Source organism: Hirundo rustica, chromosome 3, assembly GCF_015227805.2.
Source record: "Hirundo rustica isolate bHirRus1 chromosome 3, bHirRus1.pri.v3, whole genome shotgun sequence".
Lineage (NCBI taxonomy): Eukaryota > Metazoa > Chordata > Aves > Passeriformes > Hirundinidae > Hirundo > Hirundo rustica.
The window spans coordinates 39,090,700-39,113,738 of NC_053452.1; the positions used below are offsets into that span (position 1 = coordinate 39,090,700).

Here is a 23,039-nt window from a genome sequence, read left to right on the forward strand (position 1 = left end):
GAATCATAGAACAGTTTGGGTTGCAAGGGGCCTTTAAAGATCATCCAGTTCCAACACCTCTGCAATGAGTAGAGATGTCTTTGATGCTAATACTTCCATTTGAAGAGGCAGTTCTTGAAGAAGTTACTAACAACTCCTCTTCAAGTTTTGTTGTGTTCTTTGCTACAATTTTTTTTCTAAATGCTTATACTTTGTTATGGTGTCTCAAATAACATATTTATATATTTCTGTGTTTATAAAACACAGTAATGAATATGGGCTTATCTTTTTCAGTTCTGTCCCAGTGCAATGACATAGAAATCTATGTAACTGGGCAGAACACTGGAGTCTTAAACCAATATATAAGCTCATATCAAATTTGACAACTGTTGACAAATTTAACGAGCTGCATAATTTTAGAAATGCTTTTATAAATAGATGTATTTTGCAAGGAAAAAAAAATACATATTTCAAGCATGCCTCATTTATAATTACAAGAGAGAATGCAAAGTACTTGCTTTTAGTAAAATTAAAAGAGAAAAAACAAGAGGTTTTAATGAAATGTCTTAGTGTCATAAGATTAGAAGCATGACACTGAATGCTAAGAGAAATATCTAAGTAGGCTAGACAAAACCTTTTTTTTTCCCCCTAGAATGTTTTTTTCTTTTGAAAAAAGCCTACAAGGTTTATTTGTGGCATTTTTTTTCTATAAACATTTGCTTCATTGTAGTGATTCTCAGAATAGCAGGAATTGTCAGTTGAATGAATAAAATGATCATGAAATAAATGAGTACAGACATACAAATACCAATTGTTGCACTAGAATGCATCTGTTGTCAACCTTTGCAGGTTGTCTTGCAGTTGTATAGTTCCATTGGCCCCAAGTGGTACTTACTGAACATTTATTTTTCATTTGTTTGGACCACGCCAGTATTATACAGGCAGTGTGAGGGAATAATGAGCTGCATTCTTTGGGTTACTGAAGAGTCAGCACAAATTGTGGGAACAAATAACAATCAGACAAGGCAGCGTTTTATAACATCAGTACTGCAATCCATCTTTGGGATCTTTCTAAGCTGGGCTAATAAAGGCCCACTTACAATTCCCAACAGAGTATAGTTTAATTAAATTTGTCCATTAGAGGACTCCTCCCCCTCCCTCTACATTTTAGAAATTAATTCTGCTTTCTGTCTGTTGTTCTTTTTGCATCACAGATGCACTGAACCTTCGTAACCGACAGGTCCTCTGCACCACACTGAAAGTCATCCAGCACCTGGTGGTGTCAGCTGAAATGGTGGGGGAGGCCTTGGTGCCCTATTATCGGCAAATTCTCCCAGTCCTAAGCATCTTTAAGCACATGGATGGTGAGTTATCCTAACAGACACTGTGGCTTTCAACTCCTAAGGCAAAAAGGGGCTTGAGGCAGGGTTAATTAACAATGTAGTTAAGATTTATTACTGTATATAAACTCGAATCCATTTGGAGCTCTAAATAATGTAAACTCCCCCTCTTACTATTCCCTAAGGATGCACTGAAATTAACAATTTCATTTATTACTCCTTGCACGTACAGTTTATTTAACACAGTACAGAAGCAGTGAAGCAGTTCTATAATCTGCCAATAATTAAATTGTAAAGTTTGTAGCAGTCTTTTGAATACATTAATAAATTGCAAAGGTTTTTTCCTCCCTCCAATACATTAGTTTAGTCCAGCTGTTTTATTCAGTTCTGTGCTCTCCACAAGCGATTTGCTGCTACCAGAAGGTTTAGGAAAGATTAAAAATAAAAATAGAGATCAAACCAATTAATTTGAGAGTCGAGAGAACTCCATGTTGTAGAAGAATTTCAAGTTAGATAATATCAAGCAAAACAGTGAAGTTTGAAGTTATTGCTGCACACTTAGCAGGTTTTATTATAGAGAAATGTAGAACTAATTTATATCTACAGTTAAATATGTGTTTTCTTTGTAGTGCAGATCTCGCCAGTTTAATAACTTGCACCATGAGTTCTATATACTGTGAATACATTTACACCACAGTCATGAGCTGAAATCGATAAGATGTATATTGCTTTTGCCAAATTAACTTTTAAAATATTTTTGGTGGTAAATCTATCTGTACTTATTTTCGATTATCTACAAAGTTACTGATTTTAAAGTTTCTATTACTGACTTGTGACCGTATAGAGGAAAAGAAATTAATTCCTCACAAGCTTTCAAAAGAGAGTTTTCATTAAATTCATGGCATTTTAATAGTTCTATGCAAGACTCCTTTGTATTATACTTTCTGTTTGCATTACTGCAGAATATAATACCTTATTCTTGCTCTTTAGTAAGTATAAGATTCAAATCAGATTGAAAAATGCCTGGGTAGAGACTGACTTGAAGGCACAAATGAAATTTACATTTTAGATCTGTTTAAATACATGTAAGCCTCGGGCTTTGTTTTACTTAGAGAGAAAAATTCAGTAACATGGAATTTCACAAATGCAAGTTATTTCTGATGACAGTTGTGACTTTCTAGAAGCTGTGGGATGAAAGGTTGTGAATGAAATCTGTTGTCTGAACTTAAGCAATTTCAGTAGGACTTCTTATGAACTGGAAGATTTCCCCCTAACGGATCTAATTACAGGATCTGGCACAAAGCAAGACTGTAAAAGACTCTAATTGATTAATGAATATACCACACATGCTTTTTTCCAAATTTCAGGCTGAAGTAGCCCATACATTCTCTTGACTGGGCTTTTCTGCAGTGATTTCAGATGAATAATAGGGAATACTCGTGTAGCCAGGTATATAGCTTGGCAAGGCATTAAACATAATCTAAATATATCTTCAGTTTTGATTGTGTTGTGAGCAAAATAAAACATATTTTCAACATTTTCACGAGATCTGTGCTCTGTTAATTTGCACCTGTATAAAACTACACTAAATCATAGTATTTGACATTTTACAACTAAAGCCTCAAACATAAATGAAAAGCAATAGTCGAAAATCAACTGATTTTATTGTCATTACTTTTTTAGAAATAAAAATTTTGAGACTTTAGTATTACCAGGAAAGAAATAGATGCTATTTGCAAGGCCTATCATGTGAAACTGTTCAACTTAGTCAGTACTTGTATGTGGATGACATGGAATACCTATGTCTCCTATTCCACAAAAGGATTATGTTTCATTCCTCTTTCACTGGTGGTTGGCAGAAAATACAGGATCTTTTCCTCTTCTTTCTATCTCACATACACTAATAGGCAGCTGAGGTGCAGGTCTTTGCTCCTAGTTATAAGGAAATTGCAGAGACTGATCTGGGCTATTTTCTTCACTGTTTATTGATACAGGTGAAAGCTGGGGTAAGTGAAGTGTACTTCTTTCTTCTTTTCTGTATAGCTTGTGAAAGTAAGAACTGTGGCACATATTCTTGGACTTGTATGATTTGTGGTCTATGAAGTCAGACTCTGTGGAAATTTGTCCAGAATTAAGTTAACTGGAAGAAGCCATGTTTTAGTCATTGACACCTCACTAGATCAGTATCTATCTGATGAAAGGAACTCTTTCCCAAATTCAGCATCAGTGAATACCACTCTCAGTAAACAAGTTTATAGTCAAGAGAATATAAAAATGAAGAAGGAAAAAAAGTATTATTAAAAAGTTAAGGTCAACTTACCTTAAGTTCAATTTACCTGGTGACCAATTTAGTACAAACCAAAATGACTCTTCATGCAGCGTGTGTGATGTGAAGCTCTGGAACTCACTACCCAAAATTCCTTAGATACACAGGTTAGGTAGAGGCTCAGAAACTTCATTGAAAAGAGTGTTGCCTGTTTAATAAAACACGTGTCATTGCCATTGGTAATTTTTTGTAAATTATAAAAAAGGAGAGCATTTATGAAAAATAAATTAGGAGTTTTAATCATTGAAAGCATATAAAACATGTTCACCCATCTGAGTCACAAGATGCTGGTTTAAAATAAATCAATACAATCTAAGTTATAAATACCAAGGGGAAGATCCAGGCCCTCTGAGACAGTCTGCATGAAAGCCAGAGGAGAGGGTTCCATTAACTTCTGAAGAGTCTTGTTAGTGAGCAAGGGGCTTTTTTGTGCACAAAGCATATTTGGTGTGTCTGAATTTGTGCCCTCTCTGGAACTTGGGCCCTGACTTTCAGTAGATGTTTCTTTTTCCCTTGGATTCCCGAGAGCCCTGTTGCAGACCATTAAGACATAGAAGAGTAAAGTTCTGCTGGTGATGTTCTTGAGAGCATCATTCATGTCTTGAGAGCACCCTCACCATCTGGCCAGTGTGCTCTGAAACGGGGTTAAAGCTTTCTGCTGAAATGTAGCCAGAGCCATGAGGCTGGCAGGAGAGCAAGAGAAGGGAACATGAGTGTATTCCAGTGACTGAGGAAAAGGAATAGTGCTGTGATACAGCAGCAGTTTGTCTATTTTCTGGAGACCGTGAGGAGACTAACAGTCTCCAAGCAAGCTTCCCAACATAGGGAATATTATAAAAATGTGCTACTATATAAGATAAGAAAATAAAAATGTCATGATAGTGCTTACTAAGTCTTCTTATATACTCTGTAACGCCACTGTAGTATAAATGTATAAGGTAAATGTACTCTCATAAAACGCCTTTTGATCTTGTGAAGAGGGAAAGAAAATTCTGTATAGACTCAAATGGAAGTATTCTTTGGCGTCAAAAAACCCATATCTTTTTGTGTATCTTATTTTTTAAGATGTCTTTTATAAATCTGTGAATTATCTGGAGTAAATACAAATACAATATGTTTGTTGTTTTAAGAAAGATGAGAAAAAATTAAAAGAGGAAAAAAGAGGGGAAAAAAAAAAGTCTTCAGAGCCTGGAATATTAGGGTGCATTTATGCCAGAATGATATCTGAAACAGAAACCTATTCATTAAAAGGATTAGACTTTTAGGAACAGCAAAATTCTCCTGTTTGATTTACCTGATTGGTAAATGAAAATTTAGTATATTTAGCTTAACAGCTATTTTCATGTTTTCAATTTATATTATACAGAGCAAGAACAATTTTGCAAATAAAATAAAGTTAGATGAAACAAAAATATTATTAGGATTTACAGTCCTCAAAGAGGGAGGTGTGGGGTGCCACTGCACTGTGGAAGGTACCTCTCCAGCATGGTAATTTCATCTGTGACTTGTTACAGTCACTGTGAGGTAAACAGTGGGAGTAGGACCAATTGAAGTTTCTTTTGGCTGCAATAAAATTGCCTTTACAGCATCAGTAACTTAAAGCTAACATAAATTTTGGACAGTCTCTACCTATGTAGCCAGTCCTTGAAATTAAAATTTTAGAGATATGACTGAGAATACCTGATGTAGTTGTGTTGAAGCATTCAACCAAGAGTGAAGCCACAAAGCAGAATTATACTGCATGCTTTACAGCACCTGAATACTTGGGAAAAAACATTCTCTTGTCTGAAAGGTACTTCACATACTTTAGAGAAGTCGATTTTACAAAATGCAATTATATTGCATAGACTTTAAAGGAAGAAGCAGGACCTAAGCGTTAAATGGCAAAAGCAAAAGACTGTGCCTAAATGTACAAGTTCTCCCAGTGCTGGAGTTTGAGTATTTTCAGAACTGCCTGTGTATTCCAGAGGCAGTGATGCTCCTCCAAATGGTTCATAGTTACTAGTAAGAAGCAGCAATTATCCTTTAATGTGATTGAATATGCTCTAAAAAATGTCTTGCCCAGAACACTTCAACTGTTTGCTTCTTCCTCTGGGAAATACAAATGTCCTTTCAAAAGTCAGTCAGCATTTTGTCAACTCTGTGTTCAGAAATCATGTTTCAGATTAAGAAAAACCCACAAACAAAAACACCCCCATATGTCTTGAATATCAGTGTTTGCAAATTAATGTATTTGAGGTTCTCTTAATTTCTCCTATAAACTCTGAGATTTCAGACTATTCCCAGATGACTTCTCTCAGAGTTCCAGTGCTACTAGCTTTAGCTTTTCTTTTTTTTTTTCCCTTTTAAATTAAAAATTGAGATTCCCAGAGAATTAGTTGATTCATGGTTGGAATTTGCATAAAAACCATTTAACATCATAAGATTATTGATTAAATAAACCATGCTAGAATACTAGTAACATAAACTGTATTCTACATCCAGTTTTCACATTGTTCTTATGCTTCATTTTGACACTTCTTCTTCCTATTCCTATGCATATTTTGCAATATTTTTTCTTTGAATTCCATCAGTTATAATTTCTGAAATTTGAAAACAAAGATTCTGATGTGGCTTTAAGGATACACACTTCAAATGAGTAATACTACCATGACAATACAGATCTAAGTGAAAAAATAGTTTTCATACATTTTCTGATTTGTTGTTTTGTTTTGGTTTTTTTTAATATATACCTTCAGTACAAAAGGACTAAGAATGTTCTGATTCATCAACATTTAATGAAAAATATTGTGGTTTTCCCAATATGGCATCTGCCGGTAAATCACCTTTTTAAGCACATGAAGACAGATTGATTGCACTCCAAAAAATGTTATTACCATACTGGTGAGAAGCAAAGTATATTTTTGTCATTCCCAACTATGATTAATGATATTATTTCAACAGGCTTTCTGGAATTACAGTTCTAAAGGATATTTATTTAACAAATACTCTTCAGTGTTTTTAAAAACATCAAAACATTTCTCGTCTATGACATCCGCTGATGGTTTTTTAATGATATTTTTCAAAAATGTCTCAAGTTTTTTTTTGTTTAGAATCTCGTCTTGAAAGTAAAAGTATCACAAAATAGTGCTTTATATTGTAATTGAGTAAGCAGGAAAGTGATCCTCAACCATTATCATCTGTTGTCTCACCTTTTTTTCCACCGATCAATCTCATTTTATTTCAATGACCAGTCTTGCATATGGAGCTACAAAAAATTCGCTGGAACTCTGAAGCACAGAAATTGGGAGTTACCAAGATCCACCTGTATTGGAGCATTTGTTGCTTTAGTGTGTTCTATACAAACCATGTAATTTTAAGCTGATTATATAGTAAACGTCTAATGAGTAATCAATACTCTGTCAGGTACTTTCTAACACATTGAGAGACTCATCACATTTAGATCATAATTACTGGGTAATTTCTAATTACTATCTAATTTCTTAGCTTAAAATGCAGCACAAGTCTGTGCAAAATAGAACTGATTCAGCTGTGATTAAATTGAAGCTATTCACACTTAGCACTTACTTTTAATGTGTTAATAGTCTAATTAATTCAGCATCTTGAATTTTTTATAAAAGAAAAATTAAAAGCTTCCCATGTCAGAGGATGATACATTACATCTAATATTTTCTTTTTCCCTTTTCAGTTTTTAAATTTTGGGGTATTATGACTCAAGAAAATGAGTTTTCTATTGAATGACAATATGTGACAATATGTGTATGTGAGTTAGGATTCCTGAATTCACAGAAAATTCGTGGACAAGTAAATGTGGAAAAATTAAATTCTTCCTGTGCTTCACTAGAAACTTCTGTAAAATGGATATAACCTGAAAGGTCTTGTAGGCCTCAATCAGCATTTTTTTTGGTAATTAATCAGGGTTTTCACAAAGTATCAGGAGTGTGGGTATATATGTCAGTGAAACATAATTTTCATAGAGGTAAGAATTTATATCATGCTTTGCTTTAATACATTTGTTCAGTTTGTGTTCCTTTGGGAATTAATTACCTTTAGAAATACAGTGTTTGAAGAAGATTTGGATATTCAGGACTGGACTTGTGTAGAATTATAGTAGCATCTGTATGTCTATTTATACTGGATGCTAATACCTGTCTTAATATCAGCAGGTGTGTATCTGGCCTCCAAATGAGACAAAGGAGTGTTTAAGTTACCTGAGAAGTCCATAGCGGAAGTATGCTTTGAACAAATCTAGTGCATGGCTGTAGTACTAGCAACAAAACACAACATGCATAGTTATTTTAATTTATTTTGTTTACAGCTTTTTTCTGTCTTGTTGGGCATTGGGGTGGCCAAGAAGGCCAATGGCATCCTGGCCTGTATCATCAGTAGTGTGGCCAGCAGGACCAGGGCAGTGATCATCCCTCTGTACTCAGCATTGGTGAGGCCACATTTCCAATCCTGTGGTCGAGTTTTGGGGCTCTCATTGTAAGAGGGATGTTGTGGTGCTGGAGCGTGTCCAGAGAAGGGCAGATGAACTGGGGAAGAGTCTGTAGCACAAGTGTTTTTGCAGCTGAGGGAGCCGGGGGTGTTTAGCCTGGAGAAAAAAAAAGACTTGGAGAGGATCGCCTTTTCTCTCTACAACTGCCTGAAAGGAGGCTGTAGCGTGATGGGGGCTGATCAGTTCTTCCAAGTAACAAGAAACAGGACAGGAGGAAATGGCCTCAGGTTGTGTCAAGGAAGGTTTAGATTGTGTATTAGCAGAAGTTTCTTCATGGACAGGGTTGTCAAACATTGGAACAGATGGTCAGTGGTGGGGTCACCAACCCTGAAGATTTTTAAATGACTTGTAGATGTGACATTTTGGGATATAATTTAGTGGTGAATTTGACGGGGTTAAGTGCATGGTTTGGCTTAATGATCTTAGAGGTCTTTTCCAACCTAAACAGTTCTATAGTTCTAAACTATTTTTTAAAAAATAAAATGTGTGTACAATTATGCAAGCTGGAACTAGAACCAACAGTTCTCAACTACTTGTTTGCCTTGCTTCCTGTATAATTTCTTTTTTGGGTAGGAGTTCTGAACTCTTTGCTGAACCTAAGAGAACCACACCATAAGAGATGGGGCAGGCTGGCACAGATTCATCTAGAAAATACTATCCACGGAATCAGCTAGTTTAACACATGTCCCAATTTGGTGGAATTACATATCCATAGGTTCACAGTTCCCTAGCTGTCCTGGGTAGATCAGAACTTCACCTGCCATTCTGCAATGGCATTTAGGTTTTAGATGAACAGAGTTCATATATGTGCCTGAATTTCTCATTTTCAATTGATTTGAGGTAAGCAGCTCCCAATGGACTTCTTTGTCACTCTTCTCAGGCTCTTGATTCAGTTTCCAGAGAGTTGAGACACCTACATTTATTCTTTAGAATAAGGCTTTCTTTGGATCTGCCCCTTATAATGTAAATTGTTTAAAATTTGACTACTGCCCCTCCAGGTAGGAGTTATTCCTTTCTTCTCGTTAATTAATTTCTATGTTTTTCACACAGTTGGTTTGCAGTTGGTTGTTGGGATTGAGAAGTGATTTCTGCAGTTGAACTTGCACTCCTGACTATGTAGAACTACATTCAGTGTACACACAAAATAATTCTGAGAAAATATTTGTTGTCAGTGTAATTATCTTTTTATATATGTTTGCATACAAATTTTCCTTAAGTTTGAGGAGACATGTGACTTCAGCTTGTTGCATTTATTAAGGTGGCATTTATTTTAATTTTAAATATACATCTGAAATCTGGGTTCACATCATAATTTTAAATTGATTTATTGCAGAAGTTTTTATTTGTGTGCTCAGTTAGTATTTGTATTCTGAGAAAAAATATTTGTGTGAAAGTCAGTGGGAGGTTGCCAAATTTGAAGAAATGTGCTCTGCACCTGACTTTCTGTTCTAATATTAATAAAAATAAACCCTAAAACCAATAGGTAGTGGGGAGAGAGAAACTTGGGAGAGAGGGAACACCTTGTATGGATAACCATTTTCTTTTGGTATTTCTCTCTTACCCTCAAGGAAAACAGATTAAAGTCCCATATAATGGAATGATACCAGTGGGAACATAAATATTGCAGTGTGATTAAACCACCAAAATACTCAGGTGATTAAAGTGCTTCAGGTCTTTCAGTTATTATTCTATCATTTCATCTAATTTCAAGACGTTGCTTTTTTTGTAGTTTTGGAAGAACACTCTAGGCAACAAAATTGATTTTGCAAGGCCCATAGCTTTGGACTATTGATTTATTTTTTGTATTGCACATCCATCATCTTTGTCTTTAGACACTCCAGCAAAAATATATATTCTTGTTATAACATCATTTGGCTGTCCCAGTACTGATGCAATTAGCTGATGGAAGCCTTTGTGTCTTTGACAGGACTATACTAGCTGAGAGATAACCTTTTGACTTTTCTTATTTGAGAATTAAGTGAAGTAGATTAGACATTTATGATCAGAGCATTTGCTTACTAATGTAATCTAATTCAAAACTTAGAAATTTCAGCTAGGAATTATATTTTTGGGGGGAAAAAAAGTCAAAGCCAATCAACCAATCAAACGAAACCAATCCAAACAAAATCCAAAAACAATCCCCAGAACACCTGATTTTATGTTAAGACTTTCCACTTGTATATCATGTTAGGTTCCCTGTTATGTTTGCTTTGAATATGTAATCCAACATTCAGCAAATGTAAGAAATGCCAAAGCTATCATTCAACTCTCTTCTCACTTTGTTCTGGGTATTATTATACAGTTTCTAAGAAAAAGAATGTGTCACAGTACATGAGAAGAAATCAAATCAATATATAATTAAGGATGCTAATAATATTTCAGGTTTAGCAGTTGTCGAGCTACCCTCGAGCTCAGTTGACACATGACAGTGATAGGGTTACTTGTGCCTACTTTCTGCCTTTGATTCTCCAGGTCAGTGATCAGAAACCCATTTAGGGATGAATGAAATGGGAAAGGACTTTGGCCAATATACAGAGCAGAGGTTATTAAATGGTACTGTACTTCTTGTCTCACCATTCCATAATGATGGGTATTGGTTAAGAAATTGATATTCTGAAGTGATTTTCTGTAATGTCAACAGCAATTGTATACATTCTTTTTCACTCCCAACAATCCCTGTGCATTGACATGTTGTTTCCTGTTTTTTAATTAATGTTAATTTCTCAAAGACAGAAGCAGATGCATTTCTGATGTATTTGTATGGGTTTTTTTTAACAGTGAGTTAATAACCCATGGTCCCTGACTAGGTTTCTGAAGCTCTACAATAGTTCAGCTACATAGCAATGATGTGACATTGAACTGAACTAGGGATTGTGATTTGAAATTAAATTTAAGTATAGTTTTGTACTGTACATTATTCCTTATACTTCTTTTACGAGTATGTTAAAGTATAAGGTATAAAAAACCATGTTGATTATTTCGTTCTTTGATATACTATAAGAAAGCAGAAACTCTAATTAGACATAAAAATTCTGAATATTTCTGTAGCTAGTAGCATGTTACAAATTTTACCAAATAACTAAGGAATGAAACTGGATGCATAAAATGGAAATTTTTCTTCAAAGAATGTTCTCCTGCAGACCTCACCTTTGTGTCTGTCAGTGCTCTTTTTTCCTCCTAGCATCTCCCCATATTTTTCATTCATTTCCTAATCTCATATTTTATGGTAGCCTTACTTTTGAAGACTTTACTTTTAATTTTTTAATCCAATTTTGAGAATGAAAAATTCTTTCAATTTTGCTGGTTTACAAATATTGTCAGTGTCTTTGTGTAAGAAAGAAGAGTCCTTCAGCAAATGCCACCAAAAGAAGTTAAATAAATTTTAAGTATTAACTAAAGAATTGCCTTTATGAATTAACTCCTGCTCAACCAGAGCAAATAGGAGGGAGCATTACAGAGAAAAGAAAGTTTCTTCTTATGTCTATCCAGTAAATTATGTGTTTAATAAATCTAACCTCACTGAGGGAAGTGTTATGCAAGAAAACAGTATAAATCTGTTTTGAAACTGAGAAAGAAAATTACCTAACCTTTTCATTGTAGAAGAGGTTCCTGAAATTACTGTAGCAAAGAGATATTTCTGTGATGTATGTTTCTTCTGAGGATTTTTTTTTTTTCTTGAGATGGTTTTCCTTCTTGTTATCAGTTTAATACTAAGAAATTTTCATCTCTTCCTCGCCATTGTCTCTGAAGTTGTCCGTCGGTGTGTTGTGATTTGATTAACAAAGTGAGTATACTTTTCAGCCATGGTGGCTCGACTGAGTGCACATGAGAGAAATTAAAGGAACCGAGACCTACGTCAAGATACCTGAATCTCTTTAGGTGGCTGTATTTTCATTTGATGAGAACCATACACTAAGAAAAAGTTTTACTGATAAATATAAGAGTGTGATGTTAAATGATGATTTGTACTTTAAACAATAGATTGTATATTGTATTCCTGACTAGCAGTGGAAAGAGGTAAAATGTATTCAGACAGGCTGGATACGTGAAAGTTTCATCTTTGGAGCAACCTGTCTCCAGTGATTGCAGGGAGAGCCTGGAAAGGTTATCCTTTTTAGGGGCAAAATTCGCTTTGGTGGGTACACTGTCCATAGGTTAGATTTCAGAGAGAAGCATACTATCCCAGTAGATTAATCTATCACAAAAATGCCAATTGCAAATCAAAGCTAAACAGTGGAGTGGTCATAACAAGAAAATCCTCAGAGATGTTCATGATTACAACTTAGAAAAATAAATGTAAGGCATATGGATAATTTGAGTTGCAATTGCAGTCTCTGTAATAAAAACATTATGTGGTAAGCTATTTGAGCAGCAGCACAAATAGTTAGCACAGGCATTATGAGAAGGCAGTTTCCCTGTGGCACCAGAGACATGCTTGTTAGGCCCCAGAATCTCTTCTTGAAAGATCCAAAAATGTTTGTAATTTTCTTTCTGTTAAATGAGCTCACACATACCTTATTTAACCACCTACTAGCAACACAGTTTGATGAAATCAGACATGAAAGTGAATGATTTTGTTGCCTTGGAATACTTTTTCTGTTGTTTCTTTGATGTAAACAAATACTTGTCATAGGGAAACTACTGTGTCATGGGCCCCTACCGGGAAGAGATCCAGCAAACTGAAATGATCAGGAGTGGTTGGCATACATGTATTTCTGTGAGAAAGGAAAAATCATGAACTCTCCCTCTGAAATAATGCATGTGTGAGGATGGAACCAGAAAATACGAGAAGCGTGTGTGTGTGTGTGTGTGTGTGTGCGCAAATTTAATTTTTTTATGAAGGCAGATCTATAGTGAGGATTCTGTTAAATTATTCTTATGAGTTTAGCAATTCAAAGTTCTGTTGAGGAGATGCAAGGATTATTTCCTGTATTCTTGGAAACTAAACAGAGGGCCTCTCCTACATATTTTTATCAAACTTACAGAAAGTATTCTTGCTCTCTGGCTGAAACTGGTAGGTAGTGAAGTGTCATTATTTCTTGTATGTAATCCCAGAAAAATCCCATGTAACTCAAAATAGGACCACAGACGTTTTTATGAAGGCCAAACGGAAATCAAGGATTTTGTGTGTGGCCTTGGAAAAAACCTACTCCTTCTTAATTAGATTTCAAAATATTACATTGCTTGAATGGGATATATATAGTATAGATGTATTGTAGACTTCAATATAAATAGTAGAGTATATGGGCATGCAAGAAGAGTATTCCAAGCTTTTTGCTTTTATATTTCCAAAGGCTTTAATTTTTGGAAAATAATAAAATGAAAAAAACCTTTACATTATAATATTCTTAATCCAAGACACATACAAAATACAAGTTGCCATTTGTTTTGTATTTTGTCCTGATTTGGTAAATAAAAGTGAACTTAAATAATAATTCAGAGAGTCTGGAACTGTATTTTGTAGGATTCTGCTTTTCAAATTTGAAATACTGGTAATTGAGAGAAACTTGCTAGACCTAGTTAGACATGAATGTTTTCTGCATTGCCTTCATAAAGCCCCGTTCTTCAGTCTCTTCTTCACAGAAAAGGAAATTTAATTTTTGATCCTCGAAAGTTTAAAGTACATCTTCTTACTATATCGTACAGAATTTAACATATATTATTCTTACTCTGAGTGATATTATGCAGTACTCCCAGCCTGGTTTTTTTGTGCTTAGTTTCTGTACTGAAAACAAGTAGTGACCATTTGATTTTCTCACTGCAGCATTTAGATTCGGGCTGGAGCAGAGACAATGAGGCTATATTCTTACTGCAAGAAAAACAAGAAATACCGAGTTCAAGCACTGGTTCCCTGATCATCAGTGTTACTTAACTGTTAGCGCTATGCCTGGCATGGATTTGGCCTGTGCTGAGTGACCCAACTGAGACAAATTTTTTATCTATGAAGCATGCACAGGATGATTCCTCCAGCAGATAGTGTGGACAAAACTTTGGTGGTACTTTCTTCCCCTGCAGTTTTTGAATACCATTACAGAATGCTTGGTACCATCAACCCTGTCCTTGTTCCACTCCCACTTTTGATGCTGTGCTGTGTAAATGCCATTCTGCTGAGCTGCACCAGACCCAACTCTTTGTGTCACACACTTTGAACTGAAGAGAGAACTGAAACCAAAAGAATAATTTTCTGAGGGTCAGATAGATGTCACCTCTGGCCCAAAAGACTGTGCCAAGTGCTGTGCAGGATGCTTTTGCCAGTTGGCCACAAGAAGATAAGCACATTCCAAAAGTTTATTTCTTAAGTAATTAAAAAGTTACTTCAGTCACTTTCAGGACAGTTTTAATTTTGTTTAATGATTAGGAAGTGAAGCTGTGATGGCTTCATGCCTTCCAACTATTAATGTATTACTGTGTGAATAATTCAGTACTTTTTCTGTGAATTTACTATCCAACATAATGCACCCTTTCTTTGTTCCTTCCCTAAAGATGAAACAATTCTGCAGCCACCCTCTGCCAACACCAAATATACTAGGTGTGATAGGATAGAGTGGAAATGTAAGCAGAAATTAGCACAGAAAGTTACTTTCTTATTTCTGCCACTTTTATATTGATAGATTTGCCTGGCTCTCAGGGATTCTCCAGGGTTTGTGTTCATGTTGTTTTGCTCTTGATTTGCAAATCCCACCGTACAATACATTGGTAAAAGAAATCAAGACACCTTGTCAATCTGAGTTGTTAAACAAACAGTGGTCCTCAAATATCATCCTACCTTTAAACTGTCTGCATACTCTATGGGAATTAAAAAATGTTTGTTAAATGGCTGGAATATATGCAGATTCTTCATTGATTTGTTCTGTTTATGGGTTTGCATTAATTAGATACAGAAATTCAGGCAGCAAATATGATAGAAAAGTTGCATGTTAAAACATTTGAGGGAGTATTTTTATGAGTAAAAATAACTATTTCAGTTGAGAATCTGGATACTGCAATAAAAAAATATCAATCCTTTTTTGTAATATTTAATTTTTAAAAACCTTTAACACTGTGCTTTTCCTTTTTTTGTTTGTTTTTGTTTTTGTTTTTGTTCTTTTGATCTAACAGAAGTACTACTCATAACTGCAGAAGAAATATATTTGTTCTGCTTTGATGTGTGCCATCAGACATACGAAGTGTTATTCAGGGGCAGGATTCTGCACACATTTGCTCTTCTATAATTAATATTTACCATGTTTTGTCCAGTGCAATTCTATGTCAGCATTAGAAGAGAAAGGTCCCTCTTGTTGCGTTTGTTAGTATGTTTATTTATGCTGTTTATGTAAAGGAACCATATGGAGACAAGGGGTCCACTTCACATATCCTCGTTCACACTGAAGCAACACTTTTTATAGTTATTGATCCCAGTGAAAGAAATTGCCAGGGGATTTCATAAAGTGAAGGCCTGTTCAAAATATTAGTGAGATCAGAATCTGGTGCTAACCAAAAGCAGAAGTGTTTAAGTGAGGAAACCCACATTGTCAGATGCAATGACAGTCATTTATCTGAATGCTAATTATATTAGATAGGCATATATTAATTATGTATTATGTTTCCTTTTACATTAAATTATCTTTACATTGGTAGTAGTTGTGAGCATACATGTTTTAGTTCCTTTTACTCTGGGTTTTGTGTAACATCTATCTCTGGCCAGGGCAGGAACAAACTGCACCTTTTCTACTAAAACTTTCTAGACAGAAATCCCATTGAGCTGCTGCTCTGTTTTCACTGTGCTGTTGAACTATGATTGTTTATCTTCCAAAATAGGACTGCATGTGTGTTCAATATGAAAAAAAAGTAAAATTTTATGAATTCACAAAAAATGGCAGGCGAGCCCTTCAGCAATTTCTGCTCTGTATCTGGGTAATTTTCTGGTCTCCAAAATTTGTATAGAATTTACCACTGGATAACTTCACTGCTTTTCCTTTGAAATTTACCTCTATCACAAATTTGTGATTTCCCGTTGTGGTTTGGAGTAGTCTTAAATACAAACAGAATGTGGGAGCGCTCTTAAAAATCCATCAACAGCTGGGGACTGAGGTGCAAAGCTTAGCACCTTGATGAGTGCATATGTGGTGAAATGACATTGTGAAAATCAAGAGTCTTTAACAGAACTTGTATGAAGTGTACAAATTCTAAATATTAAGACTTATAAATTATGAGACAATCTATAGTGATATATATTGATACACATAAAAATTATTGTCGAATGTCTTTGGAGAGGCTTTAATTTTATTTCAAGACCTTACTCAGTATGGAATTTATTTTAGTTCAAAAAATAACATAAATGACAGCATTAGTGTAGGGAAAATATTTTTGAAGGAGCTACTTACTAAGTTAGACAAGGAATGACCTTTGTGTTTCTGGGCAGGAAATAAAAAAATAATTTCAATAATAGAATCTTCTATTTTAAAAGTAAGAGCCTGATTTATGTCCGTATCTTTTCAGATTTTTTTAAACTTCTTTTCTAAATAATTACTCCACCCTAAAGAAAACAATGGAGATGAATTGCAATGAAGGATGACATTTCATTTTTTCTTTTTTAGATCTAATGTAGATCTAACCTATGTCTAGAAGTGCAGCTAGAAACATATTGATCTGGATGGGTATAAATTTAGTTTAACTTTAGTGTTTTCTATACTTCCAGTTTGTTTTTGTCAGTATTTATGTTCTTTCACTCCTGAGGACTTGCAGGTATATCTCAGAGTTTTTCTCCTTTCTTCTATAAGGAAAACATTAAAAACTTCAGATTTCCTGCTTTAGATATGAGAATATATTAAAAACAGGAACACCTTCATTAAAAATCAAAGAATTTTTACTTTTTCTGCTGTTTCTATAATCACCGCTGTTTTGTAAACTTCATGGAATTTTACTTACTGAAAAAAATTATTTGAAGGGCCTCTTTGGTTCAGTTTAAATAGCAGCTTTGTTACAGAGTAGAATAATACATTAAGTCTGAGGTATTTTTTTCTTCTTTTTAATTCATGACTGTTTGAGTCACTGTTTAAAATCTAGTGCTGCTTGCAATGTCATCCAGGAAAGAATGTGACAAACAATTCCCCACTGTTGTGCAATAAACCTAGTTTTTTTATTTATACATCCTTAGTACTTGTTGATTTTGCTTTATATATTGGCCATTTTATTTGCAAATGCCTTCATAGAAAATCAAAATAAATAAAAAGTTATTGATGTTGAGCAAAAATGAAAATTTAATAATCTTTAGAATGTATGTGCTGTTATGTATATATATACACATATATATATATTTATTTATTTACAGAAAAATCTAAATATGTGTAAGCAAACCCTGAAAAGATTATTTCTATTTCTTTATTCTTATGCTACTGTTAATTTTCCTTTCTTCAGCACTTTTAACTGTGGTGTGAAATCTCCTAATCTGCTGCAGCAGCACTGGAAGATGAATTATAATGGTACTTTAGCCTTCCATAAAGAATTTTAGTTTGTGTACAGATTTTTTTTAGCTTTTATTTTAGATTTTAAGTGTTCACTGAAGTGGAAAACTGTTTCTACCACAATACATATCTGTACTTTATTCTGTAGAAGATGAACAGCAGGGATTAAAATTAAACTGGTGATAAGATTTACATGATTAATTGCAGAAGAAGATTAGAGCTCTGATAAACTAATTAACAGAGAAACTCCTGAGTGTGCTGTTTTGCTATGCAGGCTCTGATAAATAAGAAGTGATTGGAGGGGAATGGTGATGTCAGTTTTCACAATAACTGAGTTTACATGTTTGTCTTATTTTTCAGTGCATTCTTTATTAGCTTTTATTGCTCCTTGCCTTACATGCCCATCAGTTATTCCTGTGCCCAGTGATTAAGCACTGTCTAAAACTGGGATTGGTTGATGCTAGGAAAATAGCCAAAACTGATTTTGTGGACATTAATTGCACATATGCATATGTCTATGTATGTATACTTACACATATACAAATATACACACACTCACAAGCCTATGTATGCACAGGTGAAACCCTACTCTTCTGGAAGAAATTTCTTGCTTTTAGAAGAGCTTGCTTATTCAGAGTCTATGCCCTATCTCCTTTGAAGAGGGCATGTTTTTTCCAGTTGTGAAGTAGAAAAGATAGTAGTGCAGTGCTGTTTCCGGGGTGCTGGCTTTCCACATATTTTGGGGGGCTTGTAGTGTCAAAAACAGAGTGACAAAAACACTGCAAAAAGACCAAATGTCTTGGTAATTCCTTGTGTTATTGTAGCCATCTCCTGCAAGGTACAGATCACAAAAATTAGAATGACTTTCTATATGATAACATAGATAACATCAGAATCGAATCTCTTTATCATATTTTTGACAACAGTGTAGGAAATGCTGTGAATCTTAACTAACAGATTCTAAAGTCTTCAAGGCGCCCATTTTTCAAAGTGCTTTGTTATGATACGCTTTATGCTGGAAGGGAAGAATGATACTTCTCAAGTACTGAGTCCTCCAAAGCTACCTAGACTGAAATCTACCTGTCTGTTACACCATATTTGTATCTGTGTTTATGCCCTTAAGTGTCTCCAGTGCTTTCTTATTTTAGTAAGTTCTATCTTTGTAAATTCATATCTACCTCTAAGTTCAGATTTTAGCAGAGAATTCTAGAATTACCTACTGTGGAGAATATTAAAACTTTTATACACAAAGAAAAATTGCTCTAGATCCAGTCTCTCATTCCTACACGGTTTTCTGGCATCTGAAGCCATTATTAATTGACCTCGGTAGCTTCATTAAAAAGAGATAGAACAACTTTCATTTGTGTGTCAGTACAGATGGTGATAGCCCCAGAACTGTTGCTTCGAGCCAGAGATCACAAGCTGTTTAAAACAGAGCATATCCCTCGATATACTTCCTACTGATCATGGGCCATTAACAGTACTAAGTTCCGGTGGGAAAGTGGGCTAGTCGAGAACTCCACTTGGCTGCTTCAGGGCAGAGCCCACGTTATGCAGTTTACTGCACTAATTATATACTCTTGATGAGCTCATTAGAGGACAATAAAGGAAGATGAAAACAGTTTGCAATATGTGTGGTCAAATTAGCCACACAGAGAAATTACAGTTAGTACTTAAATGCTGTATAGCAAGTGTCCATTTAAAAAAATGTCGACACTCATGTATGTACACTGTAATGATGCTTAAACTAATTTTCTTTAATGTGTTTATTTTTCAAATTGGGAATTGGATCTGATTAGAATGCAAAGGAAAGATTTAAATGAGGCAGGCAACAGGATATTTATAGCCATGTTCTTCATGGAAGTTTTTAATTATGCAGATCTGAGTTGGTGGTCCAATTGCAATGTTTTAGGGTTGAAATCTTATCTCCATTTAAGAAAGAGGCTATTTTTAAATTAATAGACCGCTTAAGACTATCAATTTGAGACTATTCACTTAAGACTGTCAGTTTAAGTCTCCATTTAAGACTGTCCTATATGTAGTTGAGTGAAAATAAATTGCATTTTAGTGCAGTTCATAGTAATTTGAAGAAAAAACATTTTAAAGATTTCCTTCATAAACATTTTCGTAGGTGCACTAATTTATATACAAAATAGCAACATGGATGGAAGCTGATGGTGGAACTTAACTGCAAAGGATTTTTCTTCTCTGTGTGTGTACAAAAGTTTATATGTGCAATTTATAAATGGGGAAAGTACAGTAGAGGTAAACTTATTTTATGGCTGCAGCCAAGTCAGATCAAGATGGTTCTAGAGAAGACAAATGAGGGGCCTTTGCCAAACTGCTTAAAAGTTGATATACTTGCATGTATTATTATTCCTTTCTCCAACTCTATCAAACAATTTAGAATTTTAATCTTTCGGTTAACCTGCTTCATTCTAACAGAAGTTAGTTAGGAAAGGATTGCAGGTGCAACCACGCTGGTGGACTTGATAGGGGGAGGATTGGATCCTACTTTCAGTGAGGATCGGGTACTGAATGGATATAATGGACATCTGTGGGCCAGCAGTTTATCCATCAGGCTCAGCTTACTCAAAATGGAGTGTGCCATTAATGCATGAATTGCTTGGAATTACATTGGTGGGGGCAAACCATATTCCTGGTGCTTTGACCAATTGAAATTACTTTGCACAAAGTTTTCAGCAAAAGCCATATGACATTTCAGCCCCATTGCAAGTCTAAACTTCTAAATAAGCCTTCATGTGCTTTGATCAAAAATTGTATTGTTGCTATCCTGAAACTTCTTTTCTATTTGATTTATTTTACCTTTTCCACTACAGTTGTTTTCCCTGTATTTTGATCTGCTATAATGAAATTCTCTCAGCATAAGCTAGAAATATCCCATACCTAGGGAGTCCAGATAAAGCTGCAAATTTGGTGTATTGATATAGGCCTGTTTCATTAAGGAAACAACCTGATAGGCCCCCAAAATGCTTTTTTCATGCTGTTCTTTCTGAACTAATCCAGTATGAAAATTTGGGATGTACCTGTATCAAGAATTCTCATATATTTGTAGATTTTATCCTTGTCTGACCACTCACTGTGTGGCCATAACATTGAGTTACACTAAAGTGATGCTTACACACTTTCTGTTTTTCAAGTAAGCCCTCTCACTTCATTTCTTCTTAGAAATGAAATTTGACTGACTTTCATGTTAGAAGGGCTAATTCTTTCAAATAAATATAAAGAACAAATATTTATCATTTTTATGATGCCAAACTGTAAAATAAAAATCTCAGTAGATGTTTTGATGATAATTTATTTTCAGAACTTAAATATATCTTGAGATATAACTGTTGAACAAAGTAAGCAGTTATATTTTTTTTATTGGTGTGAACAGAGAATTATGTCAGTGAGAGAGATCTGGGTTGTGTGCTGGGTTGAAACTGACTGGATGCTTTAACCCTTGTTATAACCAGAGGCTTGACCTGGTTTTGGAGTTTTTGTCGTTGTTGTTGTTGGGGCTTTTTTTGTCCCATAAATTAAGATTGATTAAAAATAATTGTCTTTACTTATTACTTCTAATACATAAAATTTTTCCAAAGTAACAATAATCTGATAGGAAAGCACAGAAAAATACTCAGAAGTGAAACAATGGGGCATGTAGTCGCAGTTGGATATGTGCAATGGGAACTAAAACTCCTCATTTGCACGAACAGGTACAGAAGTCCATTAATCTTAAGGTTCAGAAGAGTACACGAATGAACTTTTTCCATTCTATAATGTGCAAAGCATCTCGTTGTGGTCAAAGCTATGTAAGAGTAATTCTGTTAATGCAAACAAAAATATCATAGAAGTCAACCTAAGCAGATTGTGTGTCGTCAGAACCATCACCATTTTGTAACTAATATATAAATTTTTATACACAAGATATAGATCTAATTCATAATTTCTCTGTTTCCCTTGTTGTTTTGTTATATAACCAATCTAATAATTTCTAAAGCAAAAATAGTATAAAACTATTTTTAAAATGGCTTGTGGAAAAAAATATATAATGATTTTTTGTTAAGTTGCACATTTTTAAGGTAATGCATACATAGGATATCATATATTCTTCAATAAAATATATTAATATGTTATTACATCATAATATTTATCATGTTATTATCATAAATTTATCAACTACTATTAATTTAAAAACAGTAGATTCCCCAGTGTATGCACTATTGTACTTTTTCAGGGTGCATTGTGACAACTTGTGGAATAGGTTATCAGAAAGTACATTCCAAAAAAAAAAAAAAAAAAAAGTAAGTTGTATTATTTAGTATTGCTCAAATCCAAATAGCTGAATTCCATTCTAAGCTGGAAAAAATAACTAGGCAAAGCTTCAAATTGTGAAATCACCGCTGTTTTTTTTCAAAAGGATATTTTTCTAAAACATTTGTGGTTATGGATTATCAAAGAAAATTGGCTCAGTTTTTCTTTGGGATAACTGGACCATTTCTTCTTTTTCCCTAATTAACCAAAGTTCTTTTAACCTTAAATAAGCCCTACTGGATTCCGCAGATCAGAAAATTAACTGCACAAAAAACTTGAGAGCCTACTTCTGTGTGAAGAATGCAATGTCTTTTTTTAAACACCCCACTGTATTACCAGTAGTCTAATTTATTGCCCCCTTTTTTTTTTCCCCCCTGCACTTGGTGCCTGCTCTGGGTGGCACTGCAGTCCAGAGAATTCTTTTCTGCGGTGGCTGGTTGTAACTGCAAAGTTAGTGGATTTTGTGGGCTTCCTTTAGAAGTACAAGTAGAGGTGTCACCAGAGCAAAAAGGAATAGGGCTACTTCAGACAGGACCTACCAGAGAAAATTGCTAAATTAGACTGCATTACTCTTTAGCTCTTGATGTTACTAAATTTCTTCTGTCATTATTCTCACAGCTTTGTCGCCCATCTCTTAGTGTTAATGTTTTTTGAAACTTGGGTTGTAGTAGCCTTCGAAACTTAGCAACTGGAGAACGGTTAGACCCAGGAAGGATTCCCACTGATTTTAACTTTAATGAGAAATGGATCAGCCCATAAATGAACAATCTGTATAGCCTTTTAATTAACTGAAGTGGCCAACTTAGTCATCACAACAGAATCACAGGACTATGCGTACAATTGGTGATTCAGTTTGCCTAACTGAAGGTCTGCATGTGCTATTAGAGGATATAATTCATGTTATCAAAGTGTAATCTGGACTATTCTCTGAATCAATAATCATTTGAAAAGAAAGAAGACCCTTTTTTGCCAGACTGCAGAGAACCACAGGTTCAATAATGAAATGATTGACTATGTACTTCCAAGAAAATGTAGTTAAACTGCATTTGCAGTGTAAAGTTTGTACTTGGACAAAACATTAGAGATTGGAGTTGTATTTACTCAAATTGGAAACTGAAAATAAACTTGAATAGGGA

The 23,039-nt window shown here is 34.6% G+C and overlaps 1 protein-coding gene across 29 annotated transcripts in view; it reads left to right on the forward strand.

The window, feature by feature from the left end:
- The window catches only part of PACRG (parkin coregulated), a 254,095-nt gene that overhangs the window by 115,155 nt on the left and 115,901 nt on the right, over nucleotides 1-23,039 (forward strand). For all 29 annotated transcript variants that reach the window (XM_040060509.2, XM_040060510.2, XM_058419882.1 and 26 more), the window contains exon 5: nucleotides 1,194-1,343. In XM_040060509.2, coding sequence (XP_039916443.1) covers nucleotides 1,194-1,343 — 150 coding nt within the window. The remainder of the gene's footprint in view (nucleotides 1-1,193; nucleotides 1,344-23,039) is intronic.